The sequence below is a fragment of the Oncorhynchus gorbuscha genome, linkage group LG04 (genome assembly GCF_021184085.1).
Source record: "Oncorhynchus gorbuscha isolate QuinsamMale2020 ecotype Even-year linkage group LG04, OgorEven_v1.0, whole genome shotgun sequence".
In the NCBI taxonomy this organism is placed as follows: domain Eukaryota; kingdom Metazoa; phylum Chordata; class Actinopteri; order Salmoniformes; family Salmonidae; genus Oncorhynchus; species Oncorhynchus gorbuscha.
In genome coordinates this window covers 35,301,456-35,327,701 of record NC_060176.1, presented here as the reverse complement: position 1 = coordinate 35,327,701, position 26,246 = coordinate 35,301,456, and the positions used below count along the sequence as shown (strand labels likewise).

General features: G+C 42.8%; 1 protein-coding gene across 1 annotated transcript in view; it reads right to left on the bottom strand.

Annotated features, from left to right (window-relative positions):
* qsox2 (quiescin Q6 sulfhydryl oxidase 2) overlaps nt 1-26,246 on the bottom strand; it is a 53,870-nt gene that overhangs the window by 15,602 nt on the left and 12,022 nt on the right. Inside the window, exons 2-3 of the mRNA XM_046346610.1 lie at nt 5,824-5,924; nt 5,687-5,735 (exon numbers count right to left, since the gene is read on the bottom strand). Of these exons, the coding sequence (XP_046202566.1) occupies nt 5,687-5,735; nt 5,824-5,924 (150 nt within the window). The remainder of the gene's footprint in view (nt 1-5,686; nt 5,736-5,823; nt 5,925-26,246) is intronic.

Genomic DNA, 26,246 nt, shown 5'->3' with positions numbered 1-26,246 from the left:
GTAACCACCGAGTGCTAAAGCTCATAAAAAGAGTCTCTGGAAACAACGTCACCACATGGGTTTCCATTGCCAAGCAGCCGCACACAAGCCTAACATCACCATGCGCAATGCCAAGCGTCAGCTGGAGTGCTGCAAAGCACACTGCCATTGGACTCTGGAGCAGTGGAAACGGGCTCTCAAGAGTGGTGAAGTGATGAATCATGTTTTACCATCTTGCAGTCGAACGGCTGAATCTGGGTTTGGCGGATGCCAGGAGAATGCTACCTGCTTGAATACATAGTGCCGACTGTAAAGTTTGGTGGAGGAGGAATAATGGTCTGGGGATGTTTTTCATGGTCACGATCCTTAGTTCTAGTGAAGGGAAATCTTAACGTTACAGCATACAATGACAGTCTAGATGATTCTGTGCTTCCAACTTTGTGGCAACAGTTTGGGAAAGGCACTTTCCGATTTCAAGTTGCTTGAAAAGGTATGTTAGGCTTGTGAGCTCTGCTTTGTCTTTTGCGCAGCTGTACACACTTCAGTCATTCACAATTTGACAAGCACTTGATAATGTCTTGAATTTTTCCGCGGCATCCCATTTGTGCGGCCATAATGCACCCTAAAAAAATCCATGCCTTTCGCGACCAGTGGCCGTTGTGCCCTTCTCCTTGAGTGCTGCGCGCTCTGAAGCACCCAAACTCACCCAAACTCAAAGGCTACAAGTGAAGACAGACACGTCGGGGACGCAACTGCACGCTTCGTTATCCAATTCCGATTGCATTTTGAAGATAGAGGACTGTCCACTTTTACTTTTAATCAGCCAAAAAGATGAGTAGGCCAAACGAACAGCAAAAGCCTCCAGCCTATCTCAATATATTATCCACCATAGTACAAAAGTTGTGCTATTCTATTCTTGGCTAGAAATAAATACACCAAACTGGGACTGTTTTGGGATGCGATAGAACCCCCCCCACCCCCTCTATTTACGCTGCTACTACTCTCTGTTTATCATATATGCATCGTCACTTTAACTATACATTCATGTACATACTACCTCAATTGGGCCGACCAACCAGTGCTCCTGCACAGTGGCTAACCGGGCTACCTGCATTGTGTCCCGCCAACCCCTCTTTTACGCTACTGCTACTCTCTGTTCATCATATATGCATAGTCACTTTAACCATATCTAAATGTACATACTACCTCAATCAGCCTGACTGTCTGTATGTAGCCTCACTACTTTTATAGCCTACTGTATAAAGCCTGTCTTTTTACTGTTGTTTTATTTCTTTACCTACCTATTGTTCACCAAATACCTTCTTTGCACTATTGGTTAGAGCCTGTAAGTAAGCATTTCACTGTAAGGTTGTATTCAGCGCACGTGACAAACTTTGATTTGAAATACCATTATCAAGTGACCTCAAATGCGATTATGCATGTAATGCTTTTATTATATGCCAGTTTGGCTCTACACCCATCGTAAAGCGGATTAATTTGCTTAATTTGAAGTTATAAGTTATTTGGCCACTTTAGTTGTGATACAAACCTCATCAAAACATATATGCCTATAGGCAGGACTACATGAGGTGTGCAACTATGATTCAAAAAAAGTCCTTGTTTCTTGCTTTACGCTGGGCATCATTCACAAGTGACAAAACATAATTCACAAGTGATAAGCTAATATCCATCTTGATTTAATCTGGTCTTTATATAAACTTTGTTTTGATTTAGAATGGACCATTACCATTAAAGACTTAATTTCTTCAAACAATCATATTTAATATTGCAATAATGAAACAGTCTTGACTAATAATGAAAAAACAGACATCTTATATAGGACGACTAAAATGCTTTGTCATGCAGATCAAGGGGCATCATAAGCCACACTGGACTTATCCTGTCTTTATCTGTACCTGGCATTATCTTAACCCCCGACCCTGGCCTAATTTACCAGATGCCAGGATGTCTAAGAACCATTGAGGCCTTTGTTCTACTCATCATCAAGTCAATCAATTGTCAGCTCAAACCACACAGGCCCAACTCGAACCACAGACACAGATGAGAGAGTACTCATCAACCCTTCTAAACTTGTAATTTTCTGTCACAATGCTTCTCTTTTTAAGAAACTGTTTTCTTGCGCAATTGACTAGCCTAAATAAATGTTGTGCAACATGAGCTCTTGGACTCACATGAAGTGTTTGATTTGATTTTTGATTATATTTGCATTGATGTCAGAGTGATTAGAGGGATAATAGAGTGCTGAGTACCAGGCAGTTAGCAAGTTTGGTAGGCTACTAATGACCATCAGCAGCATCAGAGTTTGGGCTCCCAAATGGCACTGCATCTCTGTCAGTGGTAGAGGCGTTTACCACAGACTCTGGCTCGATTCCCAATCGGCCATGATTGGGAGTCCCATAGGGCGGAGGAGAATTTGCCCGGCATCGTCTGTTAGGGTCTGGCCAGGGTAGACCGTCAATGTAAATAATAATTAGTTCATAACTGACTTGCCTAGTTAAATAAAAAGGTAAAATATTAAATAAATAACAATAATTAGTGACTAAATTGTCATGTGGAGTTTGACTGCCTTGACAGGTGTGGCGGTAACACGGTCACCGCAACAGCCCTACTCCAGACGTGACACTTGGCATTCTGGCCACGGAATTCAATATTGGTTTCATAAGACCAGAGAATCTTGTTTCTCATGGTCTGAGAGTCATTTAGGTGTCTTTTGGCAAACTCTAAGCCGGCTGTCATGTGCCTTTTACTGAGGAGTGGCTTCTGTCTGGCCACTCTACCATAAAGGCCTGATTGGTGGAGCGCTGCAGAAATGGTTGTCCTTCTGGAAGGTTCTCCCATTTCCACAGAGGAACTCTAGCGCTCTGTCAGAGTGACCATCAGATTCTTGGTCACCTCCCTTACCAGTGCCCTTCTCACCTGATTGGTTCCAAACTCCTTCCATTTAAGAACGATGGAGGCCAGTGTTCCTTGGGACCTTCTATGCTGCAGAAATGTTTTGGTACCCTTCCCCAGATCTGTGCCTCGACCCAATCTTGTCACAGAGCTCTACGGAAAATTACTTCGACCTCATGGTAATCATCAACAGGATGCACCGGAGCACAATTTCGAGTCTCTGAATACCTATGTAAATACACGTTCTGCTTTCTCACTATGAGCCTATTGTTGTGTGTAGATTGGTGAGGGGGAAAAAAAAAACATTAAATCCATTTTAGAATAAGGCTGTAATGTCACAAAATGTGAAGAAAGTGAAGGGATGTGAATACTTTCCGGATGCACTGTTTGTATTGAACTTGTCTGATGTTTTAAGCACACTGTTGGATTAAGTTAAGACATACAAATGACTCAAGCAGGAGCAATAGATCAAGATAGCCTAACCAGAAGAAGAATAAAATCCCGAACCACCTCCTCCCACTGCTGCTTGCCTTTGCAGAATCTGCCATTATGCTCCTGAAGTTGCTGGTGGTAGGCTACACCAGCGGTCGTCAACCTTTCCCATTTGGAGTGCCAATTTATCTTACAATTTCTACCAATAATTCCACATTCACTTCCATCATTGAGTTTTTTAATATTGTTTTTACACACTGTCACATTTATTTTGTGTTAACAGTGAAAGCCCATCACATTATCCCAGAGTGGGAAATGAAAAGTACTGTGCGAAAGACACACTGCCTTTATGAGAGTCACAAAAGTGTGCATATGTTTCTTTATGTACAGTACCAGTCAAAGGTTTGGACACACCTACGCATTCAAGGGTTTTTCTTTATTTTTACTATTTTCTACAATGTAGAGTGACAGTGAAGACATCAACCACTTGAAATAAAACATAAGGAATCAAGTAGTAAAAGGGTTTAACAATTCCCCCCAGAATTATATTTGAGATTCTTCACAGTAGCCACCCTTTGCCTTGATGACAGCTTTGCACACTCTTGGCATTTTCTCAGCCAGGATTCATGAGGTAGTCACCTGGAATGCAACTCAATTAACAGGTGTGCCTTCTTAAAAGCTAATTTGTGGAATTTCTTTCCTTCTTAATGCTTTTGAGTCAATCAGTTGTGGTGTGACAAGGTAGGGGTGGTATATAGAAGATAGCTCTATTTGGTAAAAGACCAAGTCTATATTAAATGACAATCCATCATTACTTTAAGACATGAAGGTCAGTCAATCCGGAAAATTTCAAGAACTTTGAAAGTTTCTTCAAGTGCAGTCGCAAAAACCATCAAGCGCTATGACAAAACTGGCTCACATGAGGACCGCCACAGGAAAAGGAAGACCCAGAGTTAACTCTGCTGTAGAGGATAAGTTCATTAGAGTTACCAGCCTCTGAAATTGCAGGCCACATAAATGCCTCAGAGTTCAAGTAACAGACACATATCAACATCAATTGTTCTACGTGAATCAGGCCTTCATGGTCGAATTGCTGCAAAGAAACCACTACTAAAGGACCAATAAGAATAAGAGACTTGCTTGGGCCAAGAAACACGAGCAATGGACATTAGACCGGTGGAAATCTGTAATTTGGTCTAATGAGTCCAAATTTGAGATTTTTGGTTCCAACCACCATGTCTTTATGAGATGCAGAGTAGGTGAATGGATGATCTCTGCATGTGTGGTTCCCACTGTGAAGCATGGAGGAGGTGTGATGGTGCTTTACTGGTGACACTGTCTGTGATTTATTTAGAATTCAAGGTACACTTAACCAGCATGACTACCACAGCATTCTGCAAGATACGCCATCCCATCTGGTTTGCGCTGCTGGGTTCTGACTTATTAACTTTAAAATATGAAATATTCTCATTCATGACACCGAGGGAGAGAGGGTAATGTAAAACATTTATATTCTGTCAGAATATGTTATTGTTAGACATCAGGGATCTTATAGGGAGGAGTAAGGAATTTGGGCAGAGGTCAGGTCAGATGACGTGAGGAAAAACAGATATCACTAAGGTTCTGTCAAGCAACAGAGATGTATTAGCTTTTCAGATGTGTAGGAGGAGACTCAGCATAGGAGAAAGGGTTACATACCAGAACTTATGTGAATATGTTCTTTGTTTTGTGCAGCTGTATGACCCAGTGGGTGAATAAACTTGGTTTGAGCTTTACTAAGCGTCCGTAAGTTTTTTTTACTCTGTTTATTTAGAACCTAACAGTTGGCGCTGCAAGCAGGGTTCACCGCAATTTACAGTCGACCTAGAGATTCCGAATCAGTGAAACAAGAGCCGGTACCAAAAACAGGATTGGCACAGATCCTACACCTGTTACCACTCATTCATAAATCTTGGGAAGATTTGTAGCATACGGACCTAGAAAGCCTGAACTTATTCAGTAGTCCCGTTGTATTCCGACTGGTCCCAGCTTTATTGTAAGTCCCGGAGGGTAAGCCTGAGCAGCCTGGTACCTGCAGAGGGTAACTCCTAGGGCATAAATCCCAGCCCTAACAGTAGGTCTTTATGGAAACAACTTCAGGAGAATGTCAAATATGAAAACAACTGTCTTGAGATGGATATATTATTCTAGAATGCAGCGGTGGTACGGGTCTGTATACATTTGGCAGTATGGCACAACATTTACAAACTGCATAACCTTGTCAGACAAACAATATCGTGAACATTTAAGTTCATCCAAATCAAAACTAATTATTTTGTTCCAAAAACAATCCCGAAATGCACCTACAAGTACCAAATCTTACCTCTGTATGTTTTTCCAACATCAAATGTGGGGCCACGTGCTTTAAAGTACTGAGGGAGAAAAGAACAAGCGGCAGAACTGTAAAACAATAGTGGCATTTTAGGAGCCTACATGATTCAAATCTTGGCTGGCACATACTCTGAAGGTGGGGTAGAAGTGAATGCCAAACTCCTTGCAGATGTCAAAGTTATTCTCTTGAGCACAGTCCAGGACTCCAATCCGTATGGCATGCTCCCAATCTGTGAGAGAGAGAAAATGGATGTCAGTTGTTGTTACAGGGACAAAGGAAAAGTAAAGTCATCAGCATGCTTCAGTTCGGCTGTGGCTTAGCGTAACGAGTGTGCACGCATACTCCCTTAAAAGACCTTCGCTTGAAAAACGAGAAGCGGCAATACTGTTTGTCCATTTTGAGATGCCATGACCAGTATACACTTCCTCAAAAATAGTCAGAATTCATCTAAAGTAACTCAAGAAATGTCATTATGTTTTACATTTTTGCAGAGTCGTGCAATTTTACATCTAAGATGTAAAAATCTGTTTGGTGCAGTATTTGTCAATGAAAAAATGTGCATGAAAATGAGTCGTCTCGCATTGGATTACAACAAAGACTTTATTGAAGAATCCCTAGAGTTGACCAATCACTGACGAAGGGGCATAGACTTCGGCTCCGAAATTAGGTTTGCCTCTAGAAAAAAAAATGTTCGCCCGAACAGCCGGAAAAACTCAAAGTAAAAAATTAACAAAATGTCACAAAATATCCAAATATATGCACAAACTCTTCTGAACTGTTGTTTGGAAAGCATGCGGATGCCTTATAAGGCAGTGGTACAAATCCTAATTAAGCAGTTAATGAATTTAGTGAAACTAAAAAGGCAAAAAGTACAGTCGTGGCCAAAAGTTTTGAGAATGATACAAACATTAATTTCCAAAGAGTCTGCTGCTTCAGTGTCTTTAGATATTTTTGCCAGATATTACTATGGAATACTGAAGTATAATAACAAACATTTCATAAGTGTCAAAGGCTTTTATTGACAATTACATGAAGTTGATGCAGTGTCAATATTTGCAGTGTTGACCCTTCTTTTTCAAGACCTCTGCAATCCGCCCTGGCATGCTGTCAATTAACTTCTGGGCCACATGCTGACTGATGGCAGCCCATTCTTGCATAATCCATGCTTGGAGTTTGTCAGAATGTGGGTTTTTGTTTGTACACCCGGCGCTTGAGGATTGACCACAAGTTCTCAATGGGATTAAGGTCTGGGGAGTTTCCTGGTCATGGCCCCAAAATATCGATGTTTTGTTCCCTGAGTCACTTAGTTATCACTTTTGCCTTATGGCAAGGTGCTCCATCATGCTGGAAAAGGCATTGTTCGTCACCAAACTGTTCCTGGATGGTTGGGAGAAGTTGCTCTCGGAGAATGTGTTGATACCATTCTTTATTCATGGCTGTGTTCTAAGGCAAAATTGTGAGTGAGCCCACTCCCTTTGCTGAGAAGCAACCCCACACATGAATGGTCTCAGGCATGACACAGGACTGATTGTAGCGCCCACCTTGTCTTCGTCAGACAAGCTTTTCTCTGGATGCCCCAAACAATCGGAAAGGGGATTCAGATATAAATTATTTTACTCCAGTCCTCAGCAGTCCAATCGCTACCGTTTGCAGAATATCAGTCTGTCTGTCAGTCTGATGTTTTTCCTGGAGAGAAGTGGCTTCGCTGCCATTCTTGACACCAGGCCATCCTCCAAAAGTCTCCACTTCACTGTGCGTGCAAATGCACTCACACCTGCCTGCAGATGCACTCACACCTGCCTGCTGCCATTCCTGAGCAAGCTCTGTACTGGTGGTGCCCCGATCCCGCAGCTGAATGAACTTTTGGAGATGGTCCTGGCACTTGCTGGACTTTCTTGGGCACCCTGAAGCCTTCTTCACAACAATGGAAAATACCTGCTTGAAGTTCTTGATGATCAAATAAAATGGTTGATTTAGGTGAAATCTTACTGGCAGCAACATCCTTGCCTGTGAAGCCCTTTTTGTGCAAAGTAACGATGACGGAACGTGTTCCCTTGTAGGTAACCATGGTTGACAGAGGAAGAACAATGATTCCATGCACCACCCTCCTTTTGAAGCTTCTAGTCTTTTATTTGATCAGCATGACAGAGTGATCTCCAGCCTTGTCCTCATCAACACTGACACCTGTGTTAACGAGAGAATCACTGACATGATGTCAGCTGGTCATTTTGTGGCAGGGCTGAAATGCAGTGGAAATGCTTTTGGGGATTTAGTTAATTTGCATGACAGAGTCTTTGCACTTAATTGCAATTCATCTGATCACTCTTCAAAACATTCTTGAGTATATGCAAATTACCATCATACAAACTGAGGCAGCAGACTTTGTGAAAATGAATGTCATTCTCAAAACTTTTGGCCACAACTGTACATTCTGATACGGAAAACACCAACGTTCACAGGTCAGTCTTACCGCCAATAAATAAGGATTTCGGGGCTGTATAGAAAAAGTAAAGTAGCCAGCCAGGCACCCCACTATTTCCAAAAACCAATGAGCAACTCCAATCTACAAACAATACCCCATAATGACAAAGTGAAAACAGGTTTGTAGATTTTTTTTGCACATGTATTTACAAAACATTTACATAAGTATTCAGACCCTTTGCTATGAGACTCAAAATTGAGTTCAGGTGCATCCTGTTTCCATTGACCATCCTTGAGATGTTTCTACAACAAGGGGGGCAAAGTACAGCCCGTGGGCCGTATCAAGCCCGCTGGGCACTCCAATCTGGCCCGCGAGACATAAAAATGTAACCCCTTTTTTCTCCCCAATTTCGTGGAATCCAAATTGATAGTTACAGTCTTGTCCCATCGCTGCAACTCCCGTTTGGACTTGGGAGAGACGAACGTCCCCAGAAAACATGACCCAGCCAAGCCGCACTGCTTCTTGACACAATGCTTGCTTAATGCGGAAGCCAGCTGCATGTGTCGGAGGAAACACAGCACACCTGGCAACCATGTCAGCGTGCATGCGCCCGGCCCACCACAGAAGTCGCTGGATCACGATGGGACAAGGAAATCTCAGCCTGCCAAAACATTTCCTAACCCGGACGTCACTGGGCTAATTGTGCGCCACCTCATGCGTCTCCCAGTTACAGCCAGCTGTGACACAGGCTGGGATTGAACCCGGGAGACCATTGTGCAACCCGGGAGGCCCCAGCAAATTGATTATGAAAAATGCGGCCCTCCGTTGAATTTCAGTTTGCCCACCCCTGTTCTACAACTTGGGAGTCCACCTGTGGTAAATTCAATTCATTGGACATGATTTGGAAACGCACACACCTGTCTATATAAGGTCCCACAAATGGCATTGCATGTCAGAGCAAAAGCCAAGCCATGAGGTTGAAGGAACTGTCTGCAGAGCTCTGAGACAGGATTGTGTTGAGGCACCGATCTGGGGAAGGCTACCAAAAAAATGTCTGCAGCATTGAAGGTCCCCAAGAACACAGTCGCCTTCATCATTCTTAAATGGAATGAGTTTGGCACCACAAAGACTTCCTAGAACAGGCCGCCCGGCCAAAGTGAGCAATCAGGGGGAGAAGGGCCTTAGGGAGGTGACCAAGAACCCAATGGTCACTCTGACAGAGCTCCAGAATTCCTCTGTGGAGATGGGATAAACTTCCAGAAGGACAAACATCTCTGCAACAATCCACCAATGAGGCCTTTATGGTAGAGTGGCCACACGGATGTCACTGCTCAGTTAAAAAGACACATGAGTTTGCCAAAAGATCAGGAGAAACAAGATTCTCTGGTCTGATGAAACGAAGATTGAACTCTTTGGCCTGAATGCCAAGTGTCACATCTGGAGGAAACCAGATGAAGTAGCAGCATCTGGTTTCAGCAGATCTTGCTGTGGGATGATTTTCAGCAGCAGGTGGGGATGTTTTTCAGCAGCAGGGACTAGTCAGGATCGAGGGAGAGATGAACGGAGCAAAGTACAGAGAGATCCTTGATGAAAACCTTCTCCAGAACGCCGAGAACCCCAGACTGGGGCGATGGGTCACCTTACAACAAGACAATGACCCTAAGCACACAGCCAAGACAACGCAGGAGTGGCTTTGGGACAAGTCCAGCTAGAGCCCGGACTTGAACCCGATCGAACATCTCTGGAGAGACCTGAAAATAGCTGTACAGCGACGTTCCCCATCCAACCTGATAGAGCTTGAGAGGATCTGCGGAGAAGAATGGGGGAGAAACTCCACAAATACAGGTGGGCCAAGCTTGTAGCGTCATAACCAAGAAGACTTGATGCTGTAAGCAACAAAGTGCTGCTGAGTAAAGGGCACATGTGATACATTCGCATTTATCTTTTCTAAAAACCTGATTTTGCTTTGTCATTATGGGGTATTGGGTGTAGATTGATGAGGAAAAAAACCTATTGAATCAATTTTAGAATAAGGCTGTAACGTAACAAAATGTGAAAAAAGTGAAGGGATGTGAATACTTTCCGGATGCACTGTATGTACTGAACTTGTCTGATGTTTTAAGCACATGGTTGTATTAAATAAGACACACAACTGACTCAAGCAGGAGTGACAGCCTAACCAGAATATATTAAAAAAAAAAAATGTTTTTTAAAACTGTTCCTGACCCTCCTCCTCCTCCTGCTGCTGGCCTTCGCAGAATCTGCCATTATTCTCCCGAAGTTAATGGTAATAGGCTACACCAGCTGTCGGCAACCTTTTCCATTTGGAGCGCCAATTTATCTTACCGTTTCTACCGATCTGCGTGCCAGTTGTGATTTGTCACGCACACATTTGCATGGAACAGATTGATTTAATTGATTGAATTTATTTATAATAGTCTTTGTATCGCTAAACACAGACAATGATTTTATCTCAAAGAAAATTATATACATCGAAAGTCATTTTTATTGCCATTGCCAACTATGTAAAAATTGCCTACATAAAGCCAACAAATAACATTGCAGCCTGCATGTAGAAAATATCCTGATAAAAATAAAACACATTGTTGCAGACAGGCCATGCATAGTCAAACTTGAAACATTGTATCAACTGTGTCAACCCGAAACTCACTAACAAACTTGCAACATTGTATAAAATATTCTGGGCCCTCAAGAGTTATCCACACCAGTAAGCTTTGGACAGACACAGCTGTAGGCTATTTGTGCAAGGGATAAGAAGTAATATGGTATTTTATGGCGTTTCCGCTGGATAAGAACATTACATTTCTCCCTTCCTTTCTTGCCGAGTGGTTATCGACTTTTCAAATATTTGATTCTAAAACAGACTTAATTTTACTTGGTGTTTGAGGTGAATAAAAACAATGCCTGAGAAGCTCCACATCTCCTTAGCGGTGGTGAGTTTAGATAATCAGAAATACTAAAATCAGACATCCCCAAATGGGCACATTTTATAAGCCTACATTTGTGCGCAGGCCAGGTAGATTAGTCCTACTTCTATATTTGTAATCAGGTGTGTGTGTCCTTACTCAACATTGACAGGGGCATTTCAAACTAAAAGTTAGTGAATAAATTGACAAAACTCAAATGGAATGAAATTTTTAAAAACTTGTTTCTCACAAGTGTAGCATAGGTTGTGTCCATGCCGACATTGATTTTAAACGACTAATAATAATATTTTGAATGTGTTAACAGAATTTACAGTAACCAAATAAACATTGCAGATTAGAAATTATGGGAATTAACAGTAAAATGTAGGCTTACACCTGGTGACATAAATAAATGGGGAATTGATAGACACAGCAAACCATGCACACACTATGAAGTTATGAAACAATGAATATTAGCGGGAGAGCGCACAATCTGGAGAGAGCCGTGCCTTGTACTGCTGACCCCTACTTTTCATAGACCGTGGCATCCGCACGCTCTCAATGGATTATTCCACTGAGAATTTGGATTTGGATTTCCACCAGTCTAATATCCATTGCTTGTGTTTCCTGGCACAAGCAAGTCTCTTCCTCTTATTGGTGTCCTTATACAGAAATTTGACCATGAAGACCTGGTCTGAACAGTTGATGTTGAGATGTGTCTGTTACTTGAACTCTGAAATATTTCTTTGGGCTGCAATCAGAGATGCATTTAACTCTAATTAACTTATCCTCTGCAGCAGAGGTAACTCTGGGTCTTCCTTTCCTGTGGCGGTCCTTATGAGTCGGTTTCGTCATAGCGCTTGACTGCACTTGAAGAAACTTGACATTTTCATGACCATGTCTTAAAGTAATCATGGACTTTGGCTCAAACGCATTAAGGAAAGAAATTCCACAAATAACTAAGAAGGCACACCTGTTAATTAAAATGCATTCTTGATGACTACCTCATGAAGCTGGTTGAGAGAATGCAAAGCTCTCAAGGCAAAGGGTGGCTACTTTGAAGAATCTCAAATATAAAATATATTTTGATTTGTTTAACATCTTTGAGCTAGGGGGGCAGTATTTTGACATCTGGATGAAAGGCGTGCCCAAAGTAAACTGCCTGTTGCTCAGGCCTGGAAGCTAGGATATGCATATAATTGGTAGATTTGGATAAAAAACATTCTAAAGTTTCTAAAACCTTTAAAATGTGTCTGAGTATAACAGAACTGATATGGCAGGCGAAACCCTGAGGACAAACCATCAAAAAAAAAATAATTTCAGCTTACCACTGTTTCCAATGGCTGTCATGTTTATTATGAGTCGAAAACCTCCCAGATTGCAGTTCCTAGGGCTTCCACTAGATGTCAAGTCTTTAGAAAGAGCTTCAGGCTCATTTTTTTTTAAAAATTTGCTAGAATTTGTAGTTTTTCTAAGTGGCTCCCATTTTGGCTGTAGTGTTTTCATGTGGATGAGAGCTCGTTCTTTGTTGTTTATCTCCGGTAAAGACAATAACGATTCTCAGTCTTACATTTGATTGTTTATTTAAGTATTAGGGTACCTGAAGTTTGATTATAAACGTTGTTTGACTTGTTTGGAGAAGTTTATTGGTAACATTTGGGATTCATTTTGTATGCGTTTTGAAGGAGGGAAACCGGTGGATTATTGAATGAATCGCGCAAGCTAAACTGAGTTTTTGGGGATATAAAGGACGTAATCGAACAAAAGCACCATTTGTGATGTAGCTGTAACCTTTTGGTGTGCCAACAGAAGAAGATCTTCAAAGGTAAGTCATTTATTTTATCGCTATTTCAGACTTTCATGGCGTACCTGCCGGGTTGAAAAATGTTTATGCTTTTGTATGCGGGGTACTGTCCTCAGATAATTGCATGGTGTGCTTTCGCCATAAAGCCTTTTTGAAATCGGACACAGTGGCTGGATTAACAAGTTGTTACGCTTTATTTTGACTTATGACACTTGTATTTTCATGAATGTTAAATATTTATATAATTTAAATTTCGCGCTCTGCAATTTCACCGGAAGTTGTCGAGATGGGACGCTACCGTCCCACCTGCCCGAAAGAAGTTAACAATTTTTTTGGTTACTAAATAATTCCATGTGTTATTTCCTAGTTGTGATCGTCTTCACTACTATTCTACAATGTAGAAAATAGTAAAAATAAAGAAAAATCCTTGAATGAGTAGGTATGGCCAAACTGTAAGTCGCTCTGGATAAGAGCGTCTGCTAAATGACTTAAATGTAAATGGTACTGTATTTCACGTATAGGAACATTGAACAGATTCCCAGATGGCAGAATGCATCAGTCTTACATGAATAAACATGTTTACATTACCAAGTTACATTAGATTAATGACCGTTCCACAGGTGAATGTTCATTAATTGTTTATGGTTCATTGAACAAGCATGGGAAACAGTGTTAAAACCCTTTACAATGAAGATGTGAAGTTATTTGTATTTTAGCGAATTATCTTTAAAAGACAGGGTCCTGAAAAGGGGACGTTTCTTTTTTTGCTGAGTTCACGTACGGTCACTGTGGGGACGACGTCGTCGATGCACTTATTAATGAAGCCGATGACTGAGGCGGTATACTCCTCAATGCCATTGGATGAATCCCGGAACATATTCCAGTCTGTGCTAGCAAAACAGTCCTGTAGCGTAGCATCCACGTCATCTGATGCTCGCCGTTTGGTGAGACCTTGTCCCGGTGGCATTGGCTAGACTGAGCATACATGTCGCGGCAGTGGGGGAGATCCCATGTGAGAAATGTGCAAGAGGGCATAGTCAGAGGGAGTGTACAGTTGAAATAGAGAAAGCACTGTGTCAACTGTGAGGGTTCCCATGCAGCTGGGGATCTGAAGTGCCCTGTGAGAGCGAGTGACATGTTGAGTTTGCCATAGTTCAAGTGGGACAGAAAGATCCTATGCTGAGACAGTGAAGAGAGTAGAGGATAACCAAGGGTGAGTGAGTCGACTGAGAGGCCCAGAGTGAGTAGACCTGAAGAGGGAGCCAGAAAGGATGAGTTTTAGTAAGGTTGGATTTGTTGCATTTATAACCATGGTGATCAACTGCACAGATGGAGCAGAAATCACAGAAGCTAGATGTTGTAGAAATATTTGTGTTTGAGATTTTAGTGCAGAAGATCTACAGGAAATTTTGAGAGAAGAGGTTCATTCATTCCTCCCAGGCCGACGGCTTGGTGTAGGATCGTTAAGGGCCAAGTAGTGAGATGGGGTGGTGGGTTAGATGGTGGTGCAATTCAATAAGTTGTTCCTCATTCCCTATTCCATTTTTTGGGGGTGACCAAAATGTGCAATTCGCACTTCGACCTGTGAAAGGTAGCAATATGACACACGAAGAAGAAGGCCCACGGCTTAGAAGTAAGATGGTTAAAGACTTTAATGCATGACTCGGAGATCCATTATCAAACGTAACATCACTACTAACTAGCTTTGTTTGTTGAAACAGTCTCTGGGCAGTGACTGTTGTTAACATTAGCTTGCTAGCTAGCTAACGTTAGTTAAAAAATACCAAAGGGTGTTAGTTAGCCAATAGACCTTGCTTGGTTGCCTTTTTATACAGATCATTCTATGCATGGTTCTGTTTGTGTCTAGCTAACAATGTTAAATGTTGAACATAGCTAGGTGGCTAGCTAGTACTGCTAACGTTAGCAATGATAGCTAGGTTAGGGAACATTTGAACATTGTCATGCCAAGGCAGCAGCTACTCTTCCTGGGGTCCAGCAAAATTAAGGCAGTTTATACCATTTTAAAACATTACAATACATTCACTGATTTCACAACACGCTGTGTGCCCTCAGGCCCCTTCTCCACCACTACCACATATCTACAGTACAAAATCCATGTGTACAGTGTGTATGTTATCATGTGTGTTTAAGTGCCTGTTTGTGTTGCTTAACAGTCCCTGCTGTTCCACAAGGTGTATTTGAATCGTTTTTTCAGCTATAATTTTACTGCTTGCATCGGTTACTTGATGTGGAATATAGTTCAATGTAGTCATGAATCTATGTAGTACTGTGCACCTCCTCCCATAGTCTGTTCTGGACTTGGGGACTGAAGAGACCTCTTGTGGCATGTCTTGTGAGATATGCATGGGTGTCTGAGCTGTGCGCCAATAGTTCAAACAGACAGCTCGGTGTATTCAACATGTCAATGCCTCTCAGAAATACAAGTATTGATGAAGTTACTCTCTCCTCCACTTTGAGGTAGTAGTTCAAACAGAAAGCTTTGAGCCAGGAGAGATTGACATGCATATTATTAATGTTAGAGGGACACAATTGCAGAGCCTCCAGAGACATGCAGAGGCAAATTTGAGCTCTGTACCGCAGGGTTCTGTATAGCTCCGCATTGACATGATTGGTTGACGGTAGGCAGGGGCGGTACATCCTGTATGAACACAATCTCACTTCTTGACAACAGCTCTGCACTGCTCCGAGAAACGCAAACACTTTATTTAACTAGGCAAATGAATGCTCTGACTTCTGCTGAGGCCATATTACCGTAAATGCTGTATGGCCAATACAGATGTCAGAATGACCAAGCATCCAGATGCACAATGCACTTCTCTCCCCAGAATGCGCTCTCTCCCGCCAGTTTGTGCACATTCATAGTTTCATAACGTCATTGTGTTTGTTTGCATTTGATTGTTAGTGTATATCAATTCCCCATTACATAAATTAACCCTTAATTCCTAATCTACAATGTTTGTTACTTGTTACCACGTATACGCAGACGACACCATTCTGTATACTTCTGTCCCTTCTTTGGACACTGTTAACTAACCTCCAGACGGGCTTCAATGCCATACAACTTGCCTTCCGTAGCCTACAACTGCTCTTAAATGCAAGTAAAACTAAATGCATGTTCTTCAACTGATCGCACCTGACCATCCGTCCAGCATCACTACTCTGGATGGTTCTGATTTAGAATGTGTGGACAACTACAAATACCTAGGTGTCTGATTAGACTGTAAACTCTCCTTCCAGACTCACATTAAGCATCTCCAATTCAAAATTAAATCTAGAATAGGCTTCCTATTTTGCAACAAAGCATCCTTCACTCTTGCCGCCAAACATACCCTCATGAAACTGACTATCCTATTGATCCTAGACTTCGGCGATGTCATTTAAAAAAATAGCCACCAACACTCTACTCAGCAAACTGGATGTAGTCTATCACAGTGCCATCCGTTTAGTCACCAAAGCCCCATATACTCGCCACCACTGTGACCTGTATGCTCTCTTTGGCTGGCCCTCACGACATATCTGTCGCCAAACCCACTGGCTCCAGGTCATCTATAAGTCTTTCCTAGGTAAAGCCCCGCCTTATCTCAGCTCACTTGTCACCATAGCAGCACCCACCCGTAGCACAAGCTTCAGCAGGTATATTTCACTGGTCACCCCCAAAGCAAATTCACCCTTTGGCCACCTTTACTTCCTGTTCTCTGCTGCCAATGACTGGAACGAATTGCAAAAATCACTGAAGCTGGAGACTCATATTTCCCTCACTAACTTTAAGCACCAGCTGTCAGAGCAGCTCACAGATTATTGCACCTGTAAATAGCCCACCCATCCCCATACTGTTATTTATTTTTGCACCTTTGCACCCCAGTATCTCTACTTGCACATTCATCTTCTGCACATCCATCACTCCAGTGTTGAATTGCTAAATTGTAATTATTTCGCCACTATGGCCAAATTATTGCCTTTCCTCCCTTATCTTACCTCATTTGCACACTGTATATATACTTTTTCTATTGTGTTATAGACAGTATGTTTGTTTATTCCATGTGTAACTCTGTGTTGCTGTTTGTGTCACACTGCTTTGCTTTATCTTGGCCAGGTCGCAGTTGTAAATAAGAACTTGTTCTCAACTAGCCTACCCGGTTAAATAAATGACTGTAATTTCATTCCATTTATGAGTTGTCAACTTCGTCATTGTCTTTTGTTTAGAGCGTAGAAGAAAATTTGAAGTGCTGGTACTCAGCTCTGGTGAGCTCCTGCCCAAGTCAAGCACTGCCTCTTCTTATCCCTTCCGCAAATAGCCTATAGTTGTGTCTGTCCCGATCTCACAGGTGCAGATCTCATACAATGTTGCAAGTTCACCAGCACAAGCTTTAGGCTGGATCCAAGTTAATAGTTGATACAATGTTTCAAGTTCGTTGCAGACAGGCCATGGGTAGCCAATGTGATTTATAGGATATTTAAAACCAGGTACATTTTCTACCTGCAGGCTGCTTTTCTACCTGCAGGCTGTTTTTATTTGTTGGCTTTATGTAGGTTATTTTTAATGTAGTTGGCTATGGCAACATAAGTTACTTTCTTGGTTTGTGTCTTTTTTATTTCATTGATAGAATTTTGATTAACCACATGATTGCGATATGAAGACGTTATTGTAAACTAAATGAAACTTTACATTAGCATCACTAACAGCTATACAAAGTGTTAGACGTGCACCACACAGACGGGCATAGTTGTTGCCTCTTCAGAAAGTTAAAGAAATACGAATCAATAATATATTCTGTTCATGTCTTATGATAAACTTGGGCAAATTAATACATTTTCAATACAGTTCATTCATTCTCTACTAACATCAATAAAACATTTTATATTGTTGAATTCCGTTTTAATGCCCCGATTCTGATATTTGGACCAGAATGAGGCTCTCCACTACCTATGATTTACATTTTACATTTACATTTAAGTCATTTAGCAGACGCTCTTATCCAGAGCGACTTACAAATTGGTGCATTCACCTTATGACATCCAGTGGAACAACCACTTTACAATAGTGCATCTAAATATTTTAAGGGGGGTGAGAAGGATTACTTTATCCTATCCTAGGTATTCCTTAAAGAGGTGGGGTTTCAGGTGTCTCCGGAAGGTGGTGATTGACTCCGCTGTCCTGGCGTCGTGAGGGAGTTTGTTCCACCATTGGGGAGCCAGAGCAGCGAACAGTTTTGACTGAGCTGAGCGGGAACTGTACTTCCTCAGTGGTAGGGAGGCGAGCAGGCCAGAGGTGGATGAACGCAGTGCCCTTATTTGGGTGTAGGGCCTGATCAGAGCCTGGAGGTACTGAGGTGCCGTTCCCCTCACAGCTCCGTAGGCAAGCACCATGGTCTTGTAGCGGATGCGAGCTTCAACTGGAAGCCAGTGGAGAGAGCGGAGGGACGTGAGAGAACTTGGGAAGGTTGAACACTAGACGGGCTGCGGCGTTCTGGATGAGTTGTAGGGGTTTAATGGCACAGGCAGGGAGCCCAGCCAACAGCGAGTTGCAGTAATCCAGACGGGAGATGACAAGTGCCTGGATTAGGACCTGCGCCGCTTCCTGTGTGAGGCAGGGTCGTACTCTGCGGATGTTGTAGAGCATGAACCTACAGGAACGGGCCACCGCCTTGATGTTAGTTGAGAACGACAGTTTGTTGTCCAGGATCACGCCAAGGTTCTTAGCGCTCTGGGAGGAGGACACAATGGAGTTGTCAACCGTGATGGCGAGATCATGGAACGGGCAGTCCTTCCCGGGAGGAAGAGCAGCTCCGTCTTGCCGAAGTTCAGCTTGAGGTGGTGATCCGTCATCCACACTGATATGTCTGCCAGACATGCAGAGATGCGATTCGCCACCTGGTCATCAGAAGGGGAAAGGAGAAGATTAATTGTGTGTCGTCTGCATAGCAATGATAGGAGAGACCATGTGAGGTTATGACAGAGCCAAGTGACTTGGTGTATAGCGAGAATAGGAGAGGGCCTAGAACAGAGCCCTGGGGACACCAGTGGTGAGAGCGCGTGGTGAGGAGACAGATTCTCGCCACGCCACCTGGTAGCAGCGACCTGTCAGGTAGGACGCAATCCAAGCGTGGGCCGCGCCGGAGATGCCCAACTCGGAGAGGGTGGAGAGGAGGATCTGATGGTTCACAGTATCGAAGGCAGCCGATAGGTCTAGAAGGATGAGAGCAGAGGAGAGAGAGTTAGCTTTAGCGGTGCGGAGCGCCTCCGTGATACAGAGAAGAGCAGTCTCAGTTGAATGACTAGTCTTGAAACCTGACTGATTTGGATCAAGAAGGTCATTCTGAGAGAGATAGCGGGAGAGCTGACCAAGGACGGCACGTTCAAGAGTTTTGGAGAGAAAAGAAAGAAGGGATACTGGTCTGTAGTTGTTGACATCGGAGGGATCGAGTGTAGGTTTTTTCAGAAGGGGTGCAACTCTCGCTCTCTTGAAGACGGAAGGGACGTAGCCAGCGGTCAGGGATAAGTTGATGAGCGAGGTGAGGTAAGGGAGAAGGTCTCCGGAAATGGTCTGGAGAAGAGAGGAGGGGATAGGGTCGAGCGGGCAGGTTGTTGGGCGGCCGGCCGTCACAAGACGCGAGATTTCATCTGGAGAGAGAGGGGAGAAAGAGGTCAGAGCACAGGGTAGGGCAGTGTGAGCAGAACCAGCGGTGTTGTTCGACTTAGCAAACGAGGATCGGATGTCGTCGATCTTCTTTTTAAAATGGTTGACGAAGTCATCTGCAGAGAGGGAGGAGGGGGGAGGGGAGGAGGATTCAGGAGGGAGGAGAATGTGGCAAAGAGCTTCCTAGGGTTAGAGGCAGATGCTTGGAATTTAGAGTGGTAGAAAGTGGCTTTAGCAGCAGAGACAGAGGAGGAAAATGTAGAGAGGAGGGAGTGAAAGGATGCCAGGTCCGCAGGGAGGCGAGTTTTCCTCCATTTCCGCTCGGCCTTCCGGAGCCCTGTTCTGTGAGCTCGCATTGAGTCGTCAAGCCACGGAGCGGGAGGGGAGGACCGAGCCGGCCTGGAAGATAGGGGACATAGAGAGTCAAAGGATGCAGAAAGGGAGGAGAGGAGGGTTGAGGAGGCAGAATCAGGAGATAGGTTGGAGAAGGTTTGAGCAGAGGGAAGAGATGATAGGATGGAAGAGGAGAGAGTAGCGGGGGAGAGAGAGCGAAGGTTGGGACGGCGCGATACCATCCGAGTAGGGGCAGTGTGGGAAGTGTTGGATGAGAGCGAGAGGGAAAAGGATACAAGGTAGTGGTCGGAGACTTGGAGGGGAGTTGCAATGAGGTTAGTGGAAGAACAGCATCTAGTAAAGATGAGGTCGAGCGTATTGCCTGCCTTGTGAGTAGGGGGAAGGTGAGAGGGTGAGGTCAAAAGAGGAGAGGAGTGGAAAGAAGGAGGCAGAGAGGAATGAGTCAAAGGTAGACGTGGGGAGGTTAAAGTCGCCCAGAACTGTGAGAGGTGAGCCGTCCTCAGGAAAGGAGCTTATCAAGGCATCAAGCTCATTGATGAACTCTCCGAGGGGACCTGGAGGGCGATAAATGATAAGGATGTTAAGCTTGAAAGGGCTGGTAACTGTGACAGCATGAAATTCAAAGGAGGCGATAGACAGATGGGTAAGGGGAGAAAGAGAGAATGACCACATGGGAGAGATAAGGATCCCTATGCCACCACCCCGCTGACCAGAAGCTCTCGGCGTGTGCGAGAACACGTGGGCGGACGAAGAGAGAGCAGTAGGAGTAGCAGTGTTATCTGTGGTGATCCATGTTTCTGTCAGTGCCAAGAAGTCGAGGGACTGGAGGGAGGCATAGGCTGAGATGAACTCTGCCTTGTTGGCTGCAGATCGGCAGTTCCAGAGGCTACCGGAGACCTGGAACTCCACGTGGGTCGTGCGCGCTGGGACCACCAGATTAGGGTGGCAGCGGCCACGCGGTGTGGAGCGTTTGTATGGTCTGTGCAGAGAGGAGAGAACAGGGATAGACAGACACATAGTTGACAGGCTACAGAAGAGGCTACGCTAATGCAAGGAGATTGGAATGACAAGTGGACTACACGTCTCGAATGTTCAGGAAGTTAAGCTTACGTAGCAAGAATCTTATTGACTAAAATTATTAAAAATGATACAGTACTGCTGAAGTAGGCTAGCTGGCAGTGGCTGCGTTGTTGACTTTGTAGGCTAGCTGACAGTGGCTGCGTTGTTGACACTACACTAATCAAGTCGTTCCGTTGAGTGTAGTAGTTTCTACAGTGCTGCTATTCGGGGCTAGCTGGCTAGCTAGCAGTGTTGATTACGTTACGTTGCGTTAAAAGAACGACAATAGCTGGCTAGCTAACCTAGAAAATCGCTCTAGACTACACAATTATCTTTGATACACAGACGGCTATGTAGCTAGCTATGTAGCTAGCTACGATCAAACAAATCAAACTGTTGTGCTGTAATGAAATGAAAAATGTGATACTACCTGTGGAGCGACGCGGAATGCGACCGGGTTGTTGAGTGCGGAAGTTCTATTCAGTAGACGTTGGCTAGCTGTTGGCTAGCTAGCAGTGTCTCCTACGTTAAGGACGACAAATAGCTGGCTAGCTAACCTCGGTAAATTAAGATAATCACTCTAAGACTACACGCTCTAAACTACACAATTATCTTGGATACGAAGACAGCAAAGACAACTATGTAGCTAGCTAACACTACACTAATCAAGTCGTTCAGTTGAGTGTAATAGTTTCTACAGTGCTGCTATTCGGTAGACGGTGGACGTTTGCTAGCTGGCTAGCTGCTGGGCAGATAGCAGTGTAGACTACGTTAGGACGACGAAATACGAAGTTGCAATAGAAGTGCTGACTGTTTCACTTTGTTGTCCTCTTTCTTTTCCTTTTTCTTCTGTCCTTCTTTTGTCCTTATTTTGTCTTCCTTTCTTCTGTTAACTAGATATTTTTTGTTGTTATTCTTTGTAAGCTAGCTAGCTTCTTCCAGGAGAGTCCCTAGCAACTGCTTAGCAACAAGTAAACAATTCTGCTAGCAATTCACCTAGCTAAGATAACTGTACAATTTTATGAAAAAAATAGTTAATTTTTCAAAAGCCTGTCTTGTTTAGTTTGTTCCTTGTTTTGTCTTCTATTGAGTCTTGCAGTTTTCTCTTGATTTTTTCGATGTACTTCACTCTAAAAAAACATTTAAATCTCAATAAATACAGGAGCTCATTTTTCAGCAGCTGCTCAAATGATGATTCACCATCTTCATAAAATGTTTTCATAATTTATCTGCAGCAAAATCGACAAAAAGCCTAGGCCTACAAGTAGCCTATGCAAATTAGTGAGGCAAATTAAAGGCTCTCACCTCAGTGATGTGCGGTCAGGGAGATAGAAGCCTGTCTCTAATAAGAACCTATTGTGTTCAGTGATTTAAGCAAATAAAAACGCCCAGTAAGCTGATCAGGATGGCTAACACGTTTCATCTGAAATGGTAGGCTACACTGACTGACACACACTTTAGCGTCACTGTCTGCCAAGCCCCGACATCCTAGGAAAGGAAACCATTGGTACCAATGCAATACCATGGACATATAACCACGTTGCATTATTTTAGAATGGCAAAAGGATGTAGAAGATCGACTTTATTCCATCAGTTCAACACCTTTTATAAACTAGTCAACACTTGCTGTTCAGTTGTCAATCAAAACACAGTAAATAGCCTCTGCGCCACGACTATGTGGTTGGCTATGTGAAACACGCGAAAGAAAATAAATCTTCCAGAAAACAATAATTAGGCTAAGTGGATTTTGACTCATTGTTACCATCTATATTACATGGGACGTGCAAATTCACAAGCATCATGCTATCTCCCTCCTCTGTGTAACGAAATTTGACAGCAACCAACCACTGCGCACACCGGAAAGTGGGACTGACAGCAGACTAAAAATCCCTGTCATCAATTGCTTTGTGAGTGACAGGCACCTATACTATCAATAGATCACTAAAATATGCACATTGTTCATTCTAGTGGGAGAGGGCTCGACGGACTAGCAAATTGAAAAGTAGCCTAGTTAAGACGAAGTGGAAAAAGTAGCCAGCTGAAACAGTCTGTAACCGGCTGATTAGGCGACAGGCCGGCACTAATGGAAAAAAAGTTAAAGGACAGGCAAAATAGATTGTTGGTGGAGAAAGCAACAGATTGATTATTTAAATTGTGCCTGAAGGCAATACAAAACAACTGTTGGTTAACCCCCGCAACTGCATGGAAAGAAAAGGCTATGCATGGAGCCAGTGGTGTCCATGGGCTGTTCCTATTCTCCATCTTCCTACGATCCTTAATGTGTCTGGGCTCATGTGGAGAAATGCAAGCCCATGGGTCAATAGGAAACAATGAGCCTGAATGACCCCCATTGACAGAGTAACAGCTGGTAGGCGCCCATTCACGAGCCAGCCAGCCGACAGCATGTGCCAACAAAGAGAGGTATAATGTATTAATTAAACAGCTCTCTCTGATGTGATCCTTCCTCGTCTTCTCAAGAACTCAGTCTGCCTCCCTAAAAAACATGCATTTCGGCAGAATGCTTCTTAGTGAGAATTTAGGCCAACATGATCAATCTTGTCTATTGTATACATCTTAGTGCTGAGCGAGTAACGGGGGAAAAAATGAAACATATTCACATCCAACTTATCAGGTGCAGGATAGATGAACATTTTAAATAAAAAAGTAAATATCTGCAACTCTGGTATGGTGATTTAATCAGACGCACAAAGACGACAACATTTCGTCCTGGCGAAGATACAACTCGGACCGAAACCTGACGAGGATCCAACTTGGATTGAAACATAGTCTTTTTCGTGCTTCTGATTAAAATATGTACTATGTGCTACACCGGTTCATACTTCCTGATGTGTTGAGCATAATACTATAGCTAAACTGCTGCTTGTTAGAGAGAATAAAAAGAAACTACTGGAAAATGAAAGAATTGGCTAGGTGGTCACAGAGGACAAACAAGATTAAGAAAGCAAAAAAAGGTAGGCCCACCTTGCCCATGTATCTACTACTAGGATAAAGCATTTCCAAGAAAATGTATATATGAATGGAAAAAGCCATCGATCAGGTGATACCATTCATTCCTATGTAAAGACTCATCAGCGCATTGAAGCCAAATTAAGGATTTGCACTAGTTACCACAACGTCAAAATTGTCTATATCGTAAAAATGTATGAAAATAAAAAAAATGTGCTTTTTGGCCTCAATTTATGTTTAGGCGGGTTAAGCATAATGTTAACTGTGTGGTTAAGGTTAGGGTTAAGTTTAAAATCAGATTTTAAAAGGCAAAATTGTATAAACAGGCAGGGTTTATGACATTGAAGCTGTGGTAAATAATGTTTGTGACAAACCTTGTATGACAGAGTAGCCAGCTCTAGAAAGAGTGTTGGTGGTTCCAAACTCCTTCCATTTAAGAATGATGGAGGCAACTGTGTTCTTGGGGAACTTCAATGCTGCAGACATTTTTTGGTACCCTTCCCCATATCTGTGCCTCACAATAATCCAGTCTCTGAGCTCCACGGACAATTCCTTCGACCTCATGGCTTGGCTTTCGCTCTGACATGCACTGTCAACTGTGGAACCTTACATAGACAGGTGTGCGCCTTTCCAAATCATGTCCAATCAATTGAATGTACCACAGGTGGACTCCAATCAAGTTGTAAAAACATCAAGGATGATCAATGGAAACAGGATGCGTCGGAGCTCAATTTTGAGTCTCATAGCAAAAGGGTCTGAATTCTTATGTAAATAAGGTACAGTGGCAATAAAAAGTATGTCAACCTTTTTGAATTACCTGGATTTCTGCATAAAATGGTCATCAAATTTGATCTATCTTCATCTAAGTCACAACAATAGACAAACAGTCTGCCTAATAACACACAAATGATTGTTTATGTCTTGTCTATATTGAATACATAATTTAAACATTCACAGTGTAGGCTGTGAAAAGTATGTGAACCCCTAGGCTAATGACTTCTTGGAGTCAGGAGTCAGCTAACCTAGAGTACAATCATTGAGACAAGATTGGAGATATTGGTTAGAGCTGCTTTGCCCAATAAATAACACTCACAAGTTTGAGTTTGCTATTCACAAGAAGCATTGCCTGATGTGAACCATGCCCGAACAAAAGAGATCTCAGAAGACCTAAGATTAAGAATTGTTGACTTGCATAATGCTGGAAAGGGTTACAAAAGTATATCTAAAAGCCTTGATGTTCATCAGTCCACAGCAGGACAAATTGTCTATAAATGGAGAAAGTTCAGCACTGTTGCTACTCTCCTTAGGAGTGGCCGCCCTGCAAAGATGACTGCAAGAGCACAGAATGCTCAATGAGGTTAAGAAAAATTCTCGTGTCAACTCAAGATTTATAGAAACCTCAGGAACATACTAATATCTCTGACGAGTCTACAATACGTAAAACAATAAACAAGAATGGTGTTCATGGGAGGACACCACAGAAGAAGCCACTGCTGTCCAAAAGAACATTGCTACACATCTGAAATTTGCAAAAGTGCACCTGGATGTTATACAGCGTTACTAGCAAAATATTCTGTGGACGAGATGAAACTACAGTTGAGTTGTTTGGAAGGAACAGAAAAAAAGGCACAGCACACCAACATCAAAACGTCTTCCCAACTGTAAAGTATGGTGGAGGGAGCATCATGGTTTGGGCTTGCTTTGCTGCTTCAGGGCCTGGCCAGCTTGCTATCATTGATGGAAAAATGAATTCAAGTTTCTCAAGACATTTTGCAAGAGAATGTTGGGCTATCTGTTCCCCAATTGAAGGTCAACAGAAGTTGGGTGATGCAACAGGACAACGACCCAAAACACAGAAGTAAATCAACAACAGAATAGCTTCAACTGAAGAAAATACGACTTCTACAGTGTCCTGACCTCAACCCGATGGTTCACACCAGACCTCCCAAGAATATCGCTGAACTGAAACAGTTTTGTAAAGGGGAATGGTCCAAAATTCTGCCTGACCGTTGTGCAGATCTGATCCGCAACTACAGAAAACATTTGGTTGAGGTTATTGCTGCCAAAGGAGGGTCAACCAGTTATTAAATCCAAGGGTTCACATACTTTTTCCACCCTGCACTGTGAATGTTTACACAGTGTGTTCAATAAAGACATGAAAACGCATCATTGTTTGTGTGTTATTAGTTTAAGCAGACTGTTTATTGTTCTGACCTAGATGAAGATCAGATCAAATTTTATGACCAATTTATGCAGAAATCCAGGCATTTCCAAAGGGTTCACATACAGTGGCAAGAAAGTATCTTTATTTTTTATAAATTTGCAAAAATGTCTAAAAAACAGTTTTTTATTGTGTGTAG